Here is a 19,715-nt window from a genome sequence, read left to right as displayed (position 1 = left end):
AACCCTCAAGATTCTTGCCACTGTGACCTGGGGGGGGGGGGGGGGGGTAGGGGGAAATTCCTCTTAACCACAGATTTGCTTTTCATTTAACTTGTGTATTTCTGTATCTGAGTTAGAACATCTGAGGTTAAGCATTCATTGCATTTGGCTAATTTTCCATATAATTCCATGGGTTTTAGATTGCCCTAAAATACCTCTTGTGAGAGGAGCATTTCAAATGACAGTCTCTTTTTTTCTTTTTTTAAGCAACAAACAAAAACACATTTGTGTTACTTATTTTTTTTAATCTTGAAATCTATATATTTTTAAAATTTTTTATTTTTTTCAGTGTTCTAAGATTCATTGTTTATGCACCTCACCCAGGGCTCCATGTATGTTCTCTCCTTAATACCCACCACCAAGCCCTCCCAACTCCCCACTCCAAAACCCTCAGTTTGTTTCTCAGTGTTCACAGTCTCTCATGGTTTGTCTCATGGTACTTAACCAGACTTAAACTTGGAGAACATGAGCCATATTGCCAATATCTCTTCTCTCCCATGCCTCTTGGCTAGTCTGATTTCTCACCATCATATTCACCTATGTGCCTGACATTTGGGGTCTTCTCTGTTCTCCAATATGCTCTGCTCTCGGCTGCTTCTTCCTGCCTTCCTCTACCTTCTACAGTCTTCCCACTTGAGAAGTTATTGGTTGTCCTTCAAGACACAGACCCTTGAGGAACCTTTAAAATCTCTTTTGAACAACATCCCTCTGCCCCAGTACAAACACCTATTCATCCATTCAAATATTACTTCTTCCTCCAGCTTCCATAGCAACTGGAATGATCACATATGGCCTTTAATTTATATTTAACTAGTCACACACTTGTCTTTGTTCCAGGTTGTTTCAGTGTAAGCACTGTTTTATTTCCTTCTCGTAACCCCTATATTCAGTGCGGGGCCTGGGCTACAGTATGGACTCCGGGGTGCTTCTGGCATCGATGAATGAAGGAATGAACAAGTGAGAGATATACCAGACAAATACTGAAGAACAGAAATGTGTTGCTCTTGTATATTAACACATTCTGAGGAGAGGTGGGAGGAAGGTCTTGATTGATACCAAATTACTTTTTCAAGAGAACTTTCAGAGGTCCTGATTTTAGATTTTTTTTTTTTTTTTTTTTTTTTTTTAAAGATTTTATTTATTTATTTGACAGAGAGAAATCACAAGTAGATGGAGAGGCAGGCAGAGAGAGAGAGAGAGGGAAGCAGGCTCCCCGCTGAGCAGGGAGCCCGATGTGGGACTCGATCTCAGGACTCTGAGATCATGACCTGAGCCGAAGGCAGCGGCTTAACCCACTGAGCCACCCAGGCGCCCTTAGATTTTTTTTTTTAAGTGAAATACCCATACCAAGACTGCTATCAGGATCAGACACAAGCTGGACGCTGGGTCTTAGGTATCAGGACGGTGTGTTCGCGTAACTACCAGTGCTGCTCTTGAGGGTTTAGAAGGTGGGGAGTAGGGATTGCAAAGACCTGAGAGGTGAGGTCCTAAGTAGATAAGGAAGAGGAAAGCCCAGTGAGATAGGAGCAGGCTCTGTATTGATTGGAGGCCACCAGATGGAACTTCTTTTAAAAATCTGTTTTCCCGGGGCACCTGGGTGGCTCAGTGGGTTAAGCCGCTGCCTTCGGCTCGGGTCATGATCTCAGGGTCCTGGGATCGAGTCCCGCATCGGGCTCTCTGCTCAGCAGGGAGCCTGCTTCCCTCTCTCTCTCTCTCTCTGCCTGCCTCTCTGCCTGCTTGTGATCTCTCTCTGTCAAATAAATAAATAAAGTCTTTTAAAAAAAAAATAAATAAATAAATCTGTTTTCCCCATTAGTGACTACAGCTTTGTGGAATAAGTGACCATTTAGTGGTCTTGCATTTTTTTTGTTTTCAGTGGAACAGCGTGATAGTTTTTAGATCCCTCCCCATCACTTGCCCTTGCTGATGTCCTGAGTTGTCCTCCTCTTTGTATGCATACTAAGCGAACAGGGCCAGATTGCCTTGATGACTCATCCCTTGACCAGCTTCCCAGCCCCTGCTTGTTCCCGACTACACACTTCATGTTCCAGGATTACAGAGCTTTGCAGGCCACTGAATAGGATTTAGAACAAGAACAGCAAATTGTTACCTGGGGGGTAGCCCCCATTATATTTTTATTGGCATCGCAGAGAGTAAATGCATGACACATAGATCGCCCTTTCAAGTTGCTCAGAACTTTCTGTTGAAGGTAAAAGGCATTTTAGCAAAGGCCATCTACTTATTTGCCATATGTATGTTGAATGGGAAGTAACGAACGTGTTGTTAGTCGTGTTTTGGTGTAGTGTTCTTCCTGGAATTCATGAAAGGTGAAATTTCTGCACATCACATAGTTAGGATCAGAATGTCACCCCGCAGGCTCAGTCTGATTTGCCGTGTTGCTTTAACTTCATCTTGGATTCCAGTGAACAAAGTCAAGTCAGTGTGACTTAGAGTAGACCTGCCAAATGTTCAAGGTGTTGACCTGTACTGTGGTTTTATAATCACCCTGATGATGCAATAAGGACAGCCTTGCCCAGGCAGGCATATGTGTTCTTTCTCCCCCTCTGGACACCTACTTCTGAGAAAAGAAGATAATTTCTATTTTTTTTTAAGATTTTATTTATTTATTTGACAGAGAGAGATCACAAGTAGGCAGAGAGGCAGGCAGAGAGAGAGAGGGGGAAGCAGGCTCCCCGCCAAGCAGAGAGCCCGATGCGGGACTCAATCCCAGGACCCTGAGATCATGACCTGAGCCGAAGGCAGAGGCTTAACCCACTGAGCCACCCAGGTGCCCCAAGATAATTTTTATTTCTACTAAAATTTGTCTCCTCTGCTTTTGACTTATTTTGCTTTGAAAAATTAAATTGAATAATTTATCATCCAAATGAAAAGTTTGATTGCTAACTGCCTAGGTGTAGATATTATAAATGACCTGTATTATCACCTCTTGGATGCATCTCAGAATGCTGTAATTTTACATAAAAGCATAAATTACAGGAGTCAAGGGGTAAATCTTAGTATGATTATGTAGGTTCTTGGAGTGATATGACCTATGACTCATTGTAATCAAAATTGATTTTTGACTGTTTATAAAACTAAAACAACTAATTGGAAGCAAGTTTACTTTAACTGATGAGATTCAAGATGAAATTATGGTGGGCATGAATCATGGTAATATAGATCTGCTAAAGTGTCAATATGATGACACTCAATTGTTATTAACGGCGTAAGTGTCTAATGTATTAATAGGAATCCAAGTACGAGAAATAAAACATATTTTGATCCTAGCTTAAATCATGTTGGCACCATTTATCAATCAAGCAGAATTTGGGAATGTTTTATCCAGCATTCATCATGAATCAGCAGTTCATAGTGGGAAGCCGCACTCTTTAAGCAACTCTTTCTCATAGGGATTCAGCAAGTCACTTAGAGTCATTGGGCTTCCTTCATTCTTCTTTTTCTGTATACCAGAAGATTGTAAGTAGACCCATTCTTGGCTTCCAGGATTTTTACCAACAGATTCTGCTCTTTGAGGTCTCTAAAGGTCTTCAAGAGGAACATAGCACATAGAGTGTGTAACATAGAAGAAATAGCAGAGGCAAGAGCCCTCGGCTTATGATTTAGAGTTTTCTAGAGCCATTTTAATGTCATTATATGTAAAATGAGAACATTGGCTTAAAAAGTTCATTGCTCTTCACACTTGATATTTTTTTAAGACTTTATTTTTATTTATTTATTTGTGAGAGAGGGAGAGAGAGAGGAGGGTCTGAGTGGGGGACGAGCAGGAGTAGAGGGACACACAGACTCGTGCACTGAGCCCAGAGCGACGCAGGGCTCAGTCCCACAACCCTGAGATTGTGACCTGAGCCAAAATCAAGAGTCAGACCCTTAACTGACGGAACCACCAGCACCCCCACACTTGATTTTTAAGCAGCAGGATTTTCTACAAAAGAAATATTTCCTGGAATCCCAATATACAAAGCCAATCAAAGTGGAATTGTTCTGAAGTAAAAATCCAGAGCCCTGCTTATTTGACTCATCCCCTGCATATTTATTTATTTATTTATTTATTTATTTATTTATTTTAAAAGTTTCACTTTTGAGTGATCTCTACAACCAATATGAGGCTTAAGACCCCAAGATCAAGGATCACATGCTCTACAGACTGAGCCAGGTGCCCCAAATCCCCTACACTTTAGAGGATCACTAAAGTTCTTCCCAATTCAGAACTTCAAATGTTTTGTATGAATTTCAACTGAACTTATATTAGGACTGAAAGGCCAGTTCATGTGAAAAGGGGACATCATGTGAGTGATTTAGGCAAGCACGTGGTGGCAGACATAATGGCTTGCTACTCTGGGTGGTGGGGAGAGATGCTCCAAGTCCGTCTCCACACACGTGGTTGTGTGAACATGTGGTGGGAATTCCAGAGAGTAGCCAAGAACACAGAATTTGGTGTGAGAGAGACCTTTGGCTAGAGTCCGGGCTCGACCATTTGCTAATTGCCTGAGTAGGTTTTTTAATCTCCCTAATACAGTTTTCTTATCCATAAAATGAGATTGATAGTCGCACCTGCTCTCTGCAGTTGCCATGAGCATAAATTTAGTATTAAGTCTATAAAGCTCTAGCGAAATAAGTCAATCGGAGAAAGACAACTATCCTATGATCTCCCTGATATGAGGAAGTGGAGAGGCAACATGGGAGGTTAGGGGGGTAGGAGAAGAATCAATGAAACAAGATGGGATTGGGAGGGAGACAAACCATAAGTGTCTCTTAATCTCACAAAACAAACTGAGGATTGTGGGGGGAGGGGTGTTGGAAGAACGGGATGGGGTTACAGACATTGGGGAAGGTATGTGCTATAGTGAGGCTGTGAAGTGTGTAAACCTGACGATTCACAGACCTATACCCCTGGCGATAAAAATACATTATATGTTTATAAAAATTAAAAAAAAAAAAGAATGACATTTAGGATCACAGGCAGAGGGAGTAACAAGCTGAACTAAAAATAGAATTTTTGTTTTTTTAAGTAAAGAGACAGTTATTACCTCTAAAAAGCAAGAGTATAGGGTGAAGTAGAGGTAAATTTTTACTTTTCAGATTCCATTATTGGTAGAGTTTGTGTTTGAATGTTATTTTTATAGCTATTATAAAGATAAAGGAGTGGGAACCCAATGATTACACAATATTCATAGTCGCATAGCTGTTCGAAACCTGTTAACTGTGTAATTTGTTTACTTAAATTTGGTGTAGTAGACCAGATCATCATTACATTTAAATCAAGTTTACACAAAATAAATAGTATTAAAATGAAGCATAGAAAAAGATTTACAACTATAGTCAAAGTTCTATTTGTTTTTAAAGTATTTAATACAATAAAATTCCATTTCAGTTAAAAAAAAAAAAAGTCTATAAAGCTCTTGGCACCATTACCTTTCCAGGCAGTACTTGCTCAAAGAGTGAGAGTTCATTTACACACAGGGATGTTGAAATGAATGCATGAAGAAAAGAACAAATGAATCAAAACTATCTTTCTACTTCTGACATCGGGAATACCTTCATTTATTTCAGTTTTAAGTATATGAAAATTCAGGTCTGTGAAAGCAAATCACTTGCTAATGCAAATAATCAAATTTTGATTGCGATGTAGTTCCATAACTTTTGAAGGAATCAGAAAAATTGGAAAGTTAACATAACACAAACACCTTTAATTTCGAGAACAGAGCTGCTGTTCAGAGCCACAGGGCTTGTCCAAATAATATTTTCCTCTGTGAACACAAAACACTCTTGAGAAAGGGGCTTTTAGAGCAGTGACTCTCAATCTTAGCGTCAGAATCACCTGGAAGTGTTGGCTGAAGCCTGGTTGCTGGGACCTACCCCCAGACTTTTCTGAGTCAGTGAAGTCTGAGCTTGGGTTTAAAACAAGTTTCCTGGTGATACACCAGGGATACACTTGGAGCATCACTTCTTCGGAGTAAGGACAGGAATTAAATTTAACTCAGCTACTTTATTTGGACAGCAGAAGCTAAATATGGAATGGTAATAAAAAGGCATTACTTCAAGACCTATACCAGCTATAAGTTCTGAGTTTAAAAATTTGTGATTCTTTCCACATATCTGATGCTTTCTCTCTAATCCTATTTATAATGTGAATATGCTTTTAATGTTCAAAACAGGAGCATACCTGTTGTACAATGTTGGTGGTATTAATGAGTTGGAAAGCGATTTCTGCACTGTTAGCTTTTGCACTTAAACATGTTTTCTTGCTTTTTTGTTATAGTACGGAAGAGAAGAGAGCGACTGGACAATCATAGTGTCGTGAATGGAAAATACAGGATATCATCTGTGTGCTGTTGAGACAGACTGTTGCAGCTGAATTACGACAGATTTCTTTAGTTACCTGTTTTTAGTTGTGCATAGTGTAGTTTGTATTGTCGGTGTTACCTGGGTGATTGTTTCCTCATGCTAGAGAAGACGAATTGCAATCAAGAGCTATTTTGTAAACTTGGTAGCAGAAGCTTACTTTACCTTCTCTTGGAAAGATGATCATGTAAGCCATATAGCATAGAATTTTCCTCAATAATCGTAGTGCCTCCCTTAATACTTTACTCAGATACACCTGTATTTGTTTATTCCTTAGCATAAGTTACATTTTCCTCAACCAAATGAGTTTGTGTTTGAAAACTGATCTGAGTAAATTTCCTGGGTAACATTTCCTATGATGTATCTTCATCTTCAGAAAATGGTTCAGTTTTTGGTGTTTTTTGTTGTTGTTGTTTGTTTGTTTTTTATAATTAAGACTTCAAAAAACTAGTTCTCTGCCCTTCACATTTTGTTTGCAGCCCCACCCCACAATGTCCATCTCAAGGTAAATCTCTCCCCTTCTTCCTGATGTTGTCACAGTCTGCTCCAAGTTCTCCTTGTGCAGAGGCAAGACCTGTGCACATTTCCACCATTGCCCTTTCTGCGGTGTGTTGTAATTGGCTGTTTGTCAGGCTCCAGTACAAGACGGAGGGTCTTGTGTCTGAGAGATCTTTGCGGTCCCCTGCCTGGCACATAATAGATACTCATTAAATAATGAATAACATTTAGCTTCTATAGAAGTGTACCACCTTTGTTTCTATATTATGAAACCTCTTTATTAGAATTCATGGTTGATTCTGACATTGTGCACACGTACCTCATATTTGCTTTATTTTCCAGGGACTACTAAGTCATTAGAGATACTCAAAGGCCTAGCTTGTTGGAGGGCTTATTTCGTATTTGAAAACTGTCTTGAAATTGAAATAACAGCTCCAGCAAGGTCATGCTATCATACCAACTAAATGGAAATGACATTTGTTAGGTGTTAAGTACAAAATAAATCCTCATCTCTAGCTTTTCGGTAGAAAGCAAAGAGGTATACTTTGCTTTTTTAGGTGTTCATTTCTGTTGAATGGGGATTGGATGATCACGTGATTAGGGCCCAGGGAGAGCAATTCTAGATGTTATTTTCCTCATTTAGGAGTTGTGAGTTAGAATTGATTCCTGGTTTATCTAGGGGAAAGTCAGATCTTGCTAGAAAACATTTACCCTTGGAAGGTCAACTCTCAGACATTATATTCTGGTTTCCCTCAGTTCTAATAACTTTCATCTCGCTGATCATATTTCATTCTCTTTTCAGAGGAAGGGAAAAAAAAACATTCTAAAAGTTTGATGTGTTAGAAAAATTTCCTTAAGGCATTTAGCAGAACATAGCAAATGGGGCTTTGATTCTTTTCCAAGACTCTTGGCCATAGGGTCCTTTTAGATAGGAATGGTAAAATGAAAATTAGGAAAGTATAAGATAAAAAGGAATAGTAAAAATATCTTTTGGGGGGCTTTTAATTGGTGAACTGAAATCTTGGAAGAGTCTGTTCTTTTCAGGCCTCAAGTACTTTAACTGTCCTCTACACACATTCACTGAATTCTAAGGGTATGCACTTGCCTTGGCTAAATCCCGTGACCTCATTTTTAACTGAGTAATCCAGAAAAGACTTAAAGGTAATTCTAACCTGTCAAGTAGCACTTAATAACTAGACTCACATTTCTATGACAAACGGAAATCATTTGTTTGCCATAAATACATTTTATACTTTGCATCTCTAAATTTAGTATGGCAACACATGTCCGTCGTAGAAGTTAGAGAACAATATGTCTTGACATTATGTCTCTATAATTTCTTTCATCAAACCTTAAGAGCATTTTAAGCCCTTTCTACCAGATGGAGTGAAAACGAAGATATACATTTTAAAAAACTGGAGGTCTCCTAAAACAGAGAACACAATCTGCCATTCTCTTTTAAGTAATAAGACAGAAAATTGACCTTGACACTAACTTGTTAAATAGATTTAAAAGGAACATCTGCACATCTTTTTTCCTTGTGCACTATTTGTTTAATTGCAGTGGATTAATACAGCAAGAGTGACACATTATAACTAGGCAATTATCCATTCTTCAAGACTTAGTTATCCTAACACTAATTGATCATTTATGGCGTAAGATAGTCTAGCATTAGGAACATGTGAGGCTAATCTGCTCAAAAAGATCAACAAATTAATATTGTTGCTGATATTTGCATAATTGGCTGCAATTATTTAATGTTTAATTGGGTTGATCAAATGAGATTCAACAATTCACATGTGCATGAATATAAACAGAACTGGTGGCACTTAGAATGATAATGATTAACTTATTTTGCATGTTCTCTTCCTTCCACTTTTTTTTTTTCAGTTTTTACATTTCAGACCAAGTTTGTCAGCTTTTTCCTAAACACATGGGTAGAAACCAGGATTTTAAAATGAAGTGTTCAGACATAAACAAAACTTGGGCATTTCCTAAAGAGACTTGCTCTTAGAAATGTTCTTGGTTACAGTGATTTATTAAGGATTCCATTCATGACGCACCCAAAGAACCAGCCACTGCAAGGGTATGCGGCTCACTCTCTGGGACCTGCAACCCGCAGGAATGAATACACTAATACCTGTTTTTACCTTTGCTTTCAAAAACACAAAGGAAGAAAAAAGGGAAAGAAATAAGAGAAAACTTGTTAGGTAATCATGGGTTTTGTTTTGTTTTTATTTTGTTTTGTTTTGTTTGGTAAATACCCTCTATTCTTTTCTCAAAATATTACCATTAAAAAAAAAAAAAAAAGGTCACCCACGGTGGCAGCAAGATAGCACAGCATAACACCACCTTACATGACATGCAGAGTCAACGCTCCCAGAGTTAGGAGAAGCCTACATTAGAGCCATAAATTAACTTCTTCATTGTATCCATTTTATCGCTTGATGTGATTGTACCTAAACGAGGGGTCTCGCTTTCCTCACATCAGCACTCTTGAACACTTGAGGTGATTAGTGAGTGTATCTTGGTGGAAAGAATGGTAGGAGCCTCTTCATTAAGGTGGTAGGATCAGCTCCCTCCACTTTAGGGGAGATGAGCTATAAAATCAGGCACCAGAATAAGTTTATGCTCCCCATTCCCACTCAGCACTCAGTCACTGTGTTCTTTTTCCTTACAAAATTCCTGTTTGAAAGTATATGTTCAGTTTACCATTATGATTGGGAAAATGTATTTTAAGCAGAAAGTGACAATGCTTGTCCACTTTATCTTATCTAAAACATTTAAGGCAATCCGGATTCATTAGAGAAACTAAAGCGAAGGGCTTTAGAGAGACATTGTAAGCATCCCCTATTTCATGTTCTGATGCTAAAAGCGATCAAAGAATTCTTTGTAATGTGGATTTCTTCTTATGTGGCTATGCAGAAACTTAAGTTATAAATAGTAATGCTCACAAATAGTTTTTGTGGATACTTTATAACAGCTGTCACTTTGTTTTACCACAAATAGAATTTGTTCACCTATTTTCCAGGTATCTCCCCCCAAAGGAGACAAAGAGTACCAGCTATTTGATAAGCATTACTTATGACAAACATCATAAACACTATAGTTCATTTGGTCAATTAGTTGGATAAATGTTGTATACTCACAAATTTGAATCTAACATAACTAGAAATAGGGATTAGGAAGTTAGTTTTAGAAAATAAATAGCACATAGACATTATATTCATGGAGTTGATACTCTACTACTTAAGCAAATTTTTAGATAAAAAAAGAAATATTTAATGCAGTTAGATAGTAAGGAGATGACAGCCAGAACACATCTCTCATCAAGAAATCACAATGAACTTTTTCATTTCATTTTTTTAAAGGAAATTTGTCCCTATTTCATTCCTTCCTTTCTGCTAGTGTGAAACTACTCAGTGGGGTTAGTATTTAGAGGTTATTTAGCCACTGCCTACATGGTGTGAATTCCCTCTTGGTTTACTGCTTACTGCCAACCTATCTAGTGCCTTTGTTAACTACCTTCTTTGGAGCAGTGTTAACTTGTCGTAGTTCATCTGACAAAAGATCACCTTAAATTAGAGCATTTTTTCTTGTCTTAAACTCAAAGTCTGGATTATTGAAATAAAATATTCCTAGGATGTGTTTTTCTGGAAAATATCTATAATGAATCAAACTGTTTAGAGTGTTAGCTTGAAAATGATGAATCCAGGTACTCAGAAAAATCACAGGTGGAAGAGTAATATAACAATGATTTTTCATGGTTTGAAGTTTTAAAAGAAAGACCATTTAAGGTATTGCAATGAGATTATCATATTCGTCATTGCCAAAACACACTTTAAGAAATTTAAGGCTAGAAGAAAGTGATTTTTCTCTTCCGCATACATACTCTATGACAGGACTTCTCAGATATTAATTTGGGGAGGCTTGATTTTAAAAAGTCAACAAGATATAATAGCATTTGTGGGTAAATAATTCCCTGGGATTAAATATAAGTAAATATATTTGGATTAGTGAATGGTAAAGGCATGAAATTCAGTATTGGAAATGAACCAGTCTTTAAAATCTGGTGAGTAAAATGACAGAAGTCTTAAGCAATCGTATTCTGTCTGGAGCTATATTTTTCCTACCACCATAGACCTTGTTATTAAGGCCTGGAACTTGGGTTGCACAATGTCCAGTTTCCAGAATCCACTGGTGGGACGGTAAGAATTGACGATAAGCTGTGGTATGAGAATGAATTGAAATCCGGTTTCATTGATGGATTTCTCTGCACATCCATTTCACAATGGCTAGGTTGCCTGTTACTAAATTAGGGGGAAAGAAACTTTTAGTTAGAGATGTCAGAAGTACTCAAGGTAGAGGAAGGATTGGGAGGGGGATCAAACTTGCTTCAGTGTTGTCCAGAGAACCTTTTCCTCATTCTGCCAGCCATAGGCACCTTCAACTTTCAACATAGGTGCCAAATACAAATAGTGCCAATGAGGAACAGGCTAAATAGAGTGGCCAGTTCCTCAGACATTAGAATTAGGCCTTGATCTTGAGGTAATAGTCTGATGCTCTTGTTACATGGAAACCACTTTACTACAACTTCAGGTAAGACTTTATTGTATAATTGCAACCGTCTGTAAGATCTATTGTGTCATTTCTTCAACGATTTAAGATTTGTGAAGCTTCTTGAGACTGAAAAAATAAGTACAAAGAGTAGATTGTGCCTTTTGCCCTGCCCCCTCCCCTCCCTTAAAAATACAATTTACCACCATCCCATTTTCCTTGGTGAAGGTTAACTGACTATTGACATTTAGTTTTAAATTAAAATCATGTTGCAGTTTCCCCAAGTTGATTTCACAGTGGTCATTAAAGTCATTCTCAGGGTTAATGCAGGAATGCAAGTATCTGCCTCAATTTTTACTTCATTGATAACTTTTTGAAGAGTGCAGGAATTCTCTCAACTGTATGACTGTGTAAGTAGATTTTGAATGAACTCTTACGAATAAGCTAGCTAATCTGGATGTATCTATAAATTCTGCAGATGTTTCCCTGGTGACCTCTGAGAATGAATGATGGTTCTGTAGTGGACTCAAGTAGCTAATAAACGGAGCCTAACCCACTGTTGTGAAGAATTTGCACTTGCTTGATAGTGGTGGCTGAGAGAAAATAAGTAGTTTGAGGAAGTAGTTTTTAAATCAGAAGTTACAGATAGAAACAGGAGTGTATCAGCTTAACTATGGAATTTTTAGAATGTGTTCTCGTGCGTCTAAATCTAATTGCAATGAAAACGCCCAGCCTTTCAGTCTCTCAAATTTCTCTAGTTGTGTAGTAATTCTTGAAATCCTCTTTAAGGAAAATCAAGGAGAACGCTTTGTAAAGAAGGCTTGGCCTTCTGGAAGAACTGTTACAGGTTGTGTGAAAGGACTTAAACTCATTGAAAGTGTAGTGGAAATGTGGAGAACAATGTGGGTAAAGGAAACTACCTCACTCTTCGAAGGTTTTGTAGAAGCACAATTAAACCTCCTAAAACGGCTTTGTCACATATGAACCATCTGGTGTGAAAGAGCTCTATATTTGTAGTGTCTAAAGAACCTGGGATAATTGTATTTTGCTGGCAATAGACACATTATTGTTTGCAGATTCCTCATCAAATCTTTAATTACACACTTGTTTCTGCCATCAATAAAACAACTTAAAAGAATCCTGTTTGTGTAGTCTCTTGAAATCAGCATTTGTTGGATGCATGAAACATAGCGCTTAATTACCATTTCCGTAATGTTCCAAGGCTTTTGGTCATGGGATGTAAATGTAGTAGTGTATTTTTAAACCAAAATGGCATTGAGAGTGGGAGAAGAATTGAGCACACCAGAAAGACCCAAAACCATACACCTGGAGAGAATTTAAATAGATCTGTTTTCAAATATCTGGATAGAAATACTTTTAAGAATTGTCCTTTTCTCTGAGTATGGGTCTGTCTTTAGTAAAGTTTAGCTTTGTCTTAACTTTTACATAGAATAAGGGGAATAGATCACTTCTTCCTATTCACTGCCCTAATGAATCTATCTCAGTGATACAACACTCCTGTACGTGGCTCACCAGCCTTAGAATTAAAAACACAGTATAAAGTGAAAGGCATTCCATCAAAACTCAAGGAACATGGACGATGCATCCTTTTAGTCAAACTGGACCCTTAAAAACTGCCCTCAAATGCACATCTCTGAGAGAATGAAGCCAAATGCATTCTGAGGGTCAAATATACTCATTTTTTTGTCATTTGGCCCAATGATTGCCAAGTACAGCAAAACCCAAGGTTTTTCATCGAGTTACTATAGACTGATTTAAAAGTGTCAAAGTGCTCTGTGACCCTCTTCTCCCAACCTTGTCAACCTGTGAACATATTAGCCTTTTTCAAGGATTACATGCAGAGTGTGGAAGGTCCAGGTGAAGGTTATTAGTCAAGGCCTCCTACAGCATCAATGTGCAAATCCCACAAGAGTGACAAAGATAGATCTGTCATTTCTGAGGGTGATGGCATACATTCACTGGAGCTTATAGGATTTATCAGTTGAGACAGCAGTCTCCTTCAGGGGACAAAGCATCTCTTCCACATCAGTTTACTAACAAGCCAAAAAAAACAACCAAAAAAAAGCTTGGAGGAATGGGAATTTTTCAATCTTCATAATTATTTTTCTACTAAGCTGATTCAATTTGATTGTAAGCATATTTTTAAAATCAAGCGTCTCGAGTCCACGACATGGCCTGGCATAGCTGCCATCATACCATGATGACTTCTCTTTAGATGAAATGTGCTCTGGTAGCCTGATTTCATTTATAATGGCGATGACTTGCAGGATCACAGTCTTGTAACCAAAAGACCCACAGCCAAGACGGAGACGCTTCTTATGTGTATGTTAGAACAGTCACCAGGCTTACTCTCTAGTTATGTCTGTATGCAACTGGGACCATGTTGACTGAAATCCATGGTCGTTCTCTCCGAAGTCACTAAGTCTCTGTGGTCACTACATCGACAGGATTTTTCTATGAGAGTAACTCGTGAAAAAAGTTCACGTTTACAAGAATCAGGCAGAAAGTATCCCAAGTACAGTGTAGCTATTTTTAAGCAGAACTGATTCAATTGTGAAGAGCCATTAAACTGCATTTGTTTTATATTTTGTTTTTTAAAGATTTATTTATTTGAGAGAGAGCGAGCAGGGGAAAGGGAGAGGGAATCCCAAGCAGGGTCCCACTGAGCATGGAGCCTGACTTGGGGCCCCATCCCAGCCTCCTGGGATCATGACCTGAACAGAAGCCCAGAGTTGGATGTACAACAGATTAAGCCACCCCAGTTTCCCTAAACTGTATTTGCTTTAAAAATAGCTACAATAATCTAGTAAACATTTCTTAATATTCATGATAATGATAAACGGGGGTGGGGGATGGATACTTTCAATCTCTGTCTTCTTTCAAACCATGGCTGGAGGTAACAAAACCTTTTTCTTTTTTTAAAGACTTTATTTATTTATTTGACAAGAGAGAGAGCACAAGCCGGGGGATGAAGCAGGCTCCCCACTGAGCAGGGAGCCTGATGCAGGACTTGATCTCAGGACCCTGGGATCATGACCTGAGCCAAAGTCTGACACCCAAGGGGCTGAGCCACCCAGGCACCCTTAGGAGTTTCCTCTTCTAAGAAAGAAAACCATGTGTTGTATTATTCCCTTTTGACACAGGTATCTAATCCAAGGCATGCCTAGCATTCAGAAAATCATTAATTGAGTGAGGCGTCAACATTAGCCTGCTCTAATTGCAAACAGTGCTTAGGAAAAAGTAAGAATTTCAGGACAAGTGACTTCGGGCAATCCAAGCTAACTAAATGAGGGCAGATATCACAAGTGAAATTTCAGACATCAGTGAGGGAAATAAAATATTGTTAGTTTAGCATTTCTGGCCTGAATTTGTGCCCAGAGAATGCAATGTGTCCAAAAGTAGATGGAAAGAACTCTCTTTCTGGTATAATTCTGGTATAATTGGGGCATGGGGTTATTTTGACAGGTAGACAGCCTTATCATGATAAAAATCAGCCTCATAGATTTTTCTAGCTGTATGGCTACAGAGATCATCACAAGTCTTCTGGACTTTACACAACAGGACAACCAGAGTCAACCCCACACTTACCGATGCTTTAACTGCCACACTTAATTTAAGAGTCATCTTTTATAGTCATTTGGACTTTTATTTCCCTATCTTCCCAATGTATTAAAGTTATATTTTGCAAGACAGTCTCTGTAAACTCCTGAATAAAGAGAATAAATAGGTCCGCTTCTCCAGTGAGATTTGACAAGGCAATTTAAAAGGCATTAAGAAGCCAAATGAGGTTAAGTGATGGGGGCAGGGATCATGCAAAATAGCTCCCCACCAGTTTGGTTGCTCTCACAGAGGAGAAGGTGATTTCATATTTCATATGAGAAGGAATAGTATTTTGGGGGGGCTTGCTTTTGTCATAATCGTGAGGTTAACATTTGCGTTTTTTGCAAGGGTATCCCCACCCTCCAACCCCTAAGTCTAAAGCAAACTTTCTTTAATGGCAATAGTCCTGCTGATACTATTTAACCTGATTCTATTTAGCCATTATTCTTGCAAATCACTTGAAGGCATAGCCTTTAGTCAAGTGTATGAAGGCTGCAGACAGCTCTGCCTTTAAGCCTCCCCTTTCATCTAGGCAGCTATGAGAACTTGTAATTATTTATGCCAGGGTTTGCCTCTCCCACTTGACTAGTAACTCTTCAAAGGATTACAACGCCTTCTCCTATCTTCCTAGAGAACAAAATCTTTAATCAGACATAAGCAGGATGTACTAAGCACCTTGCATCGTGCCTCCCATCCAGTGGGCAGCTTCACACCTTCCTTCCTCAAAGCACCACTTCGCTCCAAGATTGAAGACTTCTTGTCTGAGGGCTAAATCTCACCCAATTCCCAAGTTCATTGAGAATAGGTCTGATAGTGCATTCACAGCTGAGGTTCAGGGGCATGAAATCAGCTTTGCTGCCCTAAGCCCAGCATCTGGTGTCCGTTGGAGGAGCCCCTGATCCCAGCCAACTTTCCTCCTAACTCTCCACCTATGTGTCCATTCATCCTGGTGAACTGGATTTCTGCCCTGGTATGGTTCTTCTCTGTTGTAGTCACCTTGCTCACAGCCTCAGCCTGTTTGACCAGGCCCAGCCACCATCTCAAACCTGGCCTTTTGTCTTTTCCCATCCCAACACAGATGAATCCAGTTGCCATAGGGGCTGACACCTTTGGAAGAAAATCACTGCCTCCTGGCTCAATTATGGTTATTGCTGGACCCCGTGAACACGACTAACTCTTTGTTATGAAAAATGGCCTTGATTCGCCCTGAGTTTGCCATAACCCCTCGGGCGTGGTGATTTGGGCTGATCCCACTAGCTAGAGGCTTGCCTGGCTCTGCTTTGTCTGCCAGCTTGCTCTTGAGGTCTCAACTTGCAAAAGCTCCCTTCTTGCCCCGAAGAGACATAACCATTTAGCATTGAAAATCATCCTAGCTTCCTGTTGCCTGGGCTTAATTTAATCTAATTTAATTTAATTTTTTTCAGAGAGTGTCTTGTAAAATCTAAAATAGCAACTGCCAGATGAGTTTAGAAGTTATCTAAAGCCTTGCTACTCAAAAGCAAGAGCATCATTACCAGACCACCAGCAGCATCAGCATTTCCTAGGCCCTTGCTGGAAACACAGACTCTTGGGGGGCCTGGGTGACTCAGTCATTAAGTTTCTTCTGCCTTCAGCTCAGGTCATGATCCCAGGGTCCCGAGATCAAGGCCCACATCAGGCTCTCTGCTCCGTGGGAAGCCTACTTCCCTCTCCTACTTCCCTTGCTTGTGCTCCTTCTCTTGCTGTGTCTCTCTCTCTGTCAAATAAATAAGATCTTTAAAAAAAAAAAAAAAATGCAGGCTCTCAGGCCTTTCCACAGACCTATGGAATCAGAAGCTGCATTTTAACAAAATGATTCATCTGCGTGTTCAAATCCAAAAGCCCCAATTTAAACACTTCTCAGGGAACACAGCCACATCAAATGGAGGTACTACTAAGAAATCATTGTGAGGTCAGAAACAAGACTCATTTAACAGGCAGAATCAATTTTATAAAAAAGACATTCATTCTGAAGGAGGGATTTTTTCCATCCCTGTACTCAAGGTAGCCTTCAGTTTGCTCAAAACCCAACATATGCAGGTCTGATTATGAAATGTGCCTCCCAAATTGCTAATTCCTTCTGACTTTTTTCCTGGCACTTCCTTTCTGTCTCGGCCTCAAGTGAGTAAATTATCATGGTGGTCTCTGTGAAAATTACCGCACAGGAAACAACAGGAGACTCTTAATTACCGAATTCCTGCACACTATTTATTCTTTATATTTAGAGCCATTGGAGAGCCTCTGGGCATATATACACAATTAAAAAGATAAACAAGATTCCCAGCCAAGTTGCAGCTGTTCTTAACTTTCTTGGAATACTAAGCCAGATAAGTGCTTCCTTTTATATGAAGGTAAGTTCTCTGCCAGTGATGGTTGGCTGATAACCTGAGGGACTCAAGGGTTCTTGCGAGGGACCGCAGGTACAGTGCTTGGCCTGAGTGAGCCCAGGGAGTTATCGTTTCCCAGTTCTGAGTCTAGGTTTCCTAGAATCCTCAATTAGGATGTTGAGAATCAAGTCAGTTAGGGTTAGCTCTTACCAGAAACGTGATTCCTTGTTATATTTGTAGACCAGAAGTAATTCTTAGATTGGGCTGGACTGCATCTAAATCAGCAAGATATGAGGAATTTATTCCTTTATAACTATCGCCAGAACAGGAAAAGCAGCTGGCCCTTTTTGGAGATCATTCTAGTGTCTAAAGTGTTAAGATTTTTTTTTCTCTCAAGTCTAAGTCCTTTTTGATGCCAAAGACATTTTTGTATTCTATCTACAGACAGGCATCTACAAACTGGAGAAAATCTAAGTTTCCCCATATAACATCCTTCCATATGATATAAGATTATTATTCAGCTAGCAACCATTTTTGCTTCCCAAGGTGAGATTCTAACTTTCCTCTTTGGATCTCATTTTTGCTCTTCAACTTTTGTGCCTATTCTATGAAGCATCTGGAAGCTCTCTGCTTCTTTCCCCCTTCAGTCTCTGCACCTGGACAATGAGCTTCAGTAATGTTCTTGTCAGTTGAGAGGACACAGTTTTTTTAAGTGGCGTTCCTTTCCTTTTGTACTTCCTGACATGATGCTGCCCTTCCCACATAGCTTTCCTTCTTCTAGGAAACCAAGTGCAGTTACCTCTTCAGTGACTTTTCCATTTTGGTCTTGGTGGTTATCCTAATCATTGTCCGTTAGCATCCTTGTTTAAGATACTTCCCCCAGTTTGTCCATAAATATCATTTTTGAAGTGTACTTCTAACTCAGAGATGTTCTTTTTTCACAAAGATGAAACTTAATGCCACCAGTGACTAAACAAAAAGGAAACTCAAGGAAGTTGTTTAATGCTGGGCACAGACTGAAGTCAAGAGTTCCGGATCTGAGAGTCTTACTCCCGTGTCCTCCACCAGCTCCACTGGCTACATGATCTCAAACAGATTAACTCTTTTAAAAAGAAGGGCTTCCAGTAGTGGACCCCTAAAGTCCCTTCTTGCTCTAAGCCTGCTCAATTGTGAGAAATCTGTCATTGAAGGACTCGGTCTTTGCCATGATCTTTTTCATCCCTTCCCTTCTTAATTTCTCTATTTTAAGAGCTTCCTTGTTTAAGAAATGAGTCTTAGGAGTGACTCTGAAGGTAATGATCTACTTAAAAGAATACGCTTAAGAAATACACAAAATCCAAAACATTAAAGACACGAATACTTTATCATTCTTGCATCCACATCACGACTTCAATAAGTAAGTTATTACCAGGAAAGTTTAATCTTCTGGATATCGTCTCATCTATAGCAATTCCCTCTCTAACCCTAGGGTCCCCTCTCTTTAAGACTGTCACATAGTTTTTAATTTAAGGTTAAGTCATAATGTTACTCCTACAAAAAATAGTATATTCAAGCCTAATCTCTAATAATAAAATAAATAGGTTGTATATACATGTAGTAGATGGAAAACATGTGGGGAGCAAGGTACGATACTTACGTTTTATCCTCTGCATATCACCAAATGGATTTCCCCTGTTGCTGACTCTTTATTTACATACATAGGACTCTACCAACAGTACTAATTCCAGGAAAAGTATTGTTTTTAAACAAAGTGATGTGGTTTTGTTTAGTTTTGTTTTTTTAAAAAAAAGTTATTCTCGGTGTCTTTCACAAAAAGGCCTAGGGTCATTTATGAAAAGGACAAATATAATGCCATTATTTAAAAATTAATTACAAAGGAGAAAACAAGTTTAAAGGCAAATATGAGGGGTGCCTGTGTGACTGCCTTCGGCTCAGGTCGTGATCCTGGGGTCCTAGAATCAAGTCCTGCATCGGGCTCCCTGCTCAGTGGGGAGCCTGCTTCTCCCCCTCCCTCTGCTGCTCTGCCTGCTTGTGCTCTCTCACTCTCTCTGTCAAATAAATAAATAAAATCTTTAAAAAGGATAAAGGCAAATATGAAAATGTATTAGCTCTTGGGACTAATCCAAAGTTTGTGACCTGATTCTGTGCAAAATCAACAGATTCTACCTGATTTACAAGTGGAAACATACCGATGCTTCAGAGGAAGACAAAGAGTTTTTTAGTTCCTAAAACAATCAAAGTTCTCATAAAAAAACAACCAAATATGCTTATAAGAGATACAGTTTTAATTAC

General features: G+C 39.0%; 1 protein-coding gene across 4 annotated transcripts in view; it reads left to right on the top strand.

Moving 5' to 3' along the window:
* The window catches only part of BCAT1 (branched chain amino acid transaminase 1), a 110,964-nt gene extending 98,369 nt beyond the window's left edge, over positions 1 to 12,595 (top strand). For all 4 annotated transcript variants that reach the window (XM_059185790.1, XM_059185788.1, XM_059185787.1 and 1 more), the window contains one exon: positions 6,320 to 12,595. In XM_059185790.1, coding sequence (XP_059041773.1) covers positions 6,320 to 6,361 — 42 coding nt within the window. In that variant the 3' untranslated portion in view covers positions 6,362 to 12,595. The remainder of the gene's footprint in view (positions 1 to 6,319) is intronic.
* Positions 12,596 to 19,715: the final 7,120 nt, after the last annotated feature.

Source organism: Mustela lutreola, chromosome 8 (genome assembly GCF_030435805.1).
Source record: "Mustela lutreola isolate mMusLut2 chromosome 8, mMusLut2.pri, whole genome shotgun sequence".
In the NCBI taxonomy this organism is placed as follows: domain Eukaryota; kingdom Metazoa; phylum Chordata; class Mammalia; order Carnivora; family Mustelidae; genus Mustela; species Mustela lutreola.
Note: the sequence above shows the minus strand (reverse complement) of the source record. Positions and strands in the feature narration are given on the sequence as shown.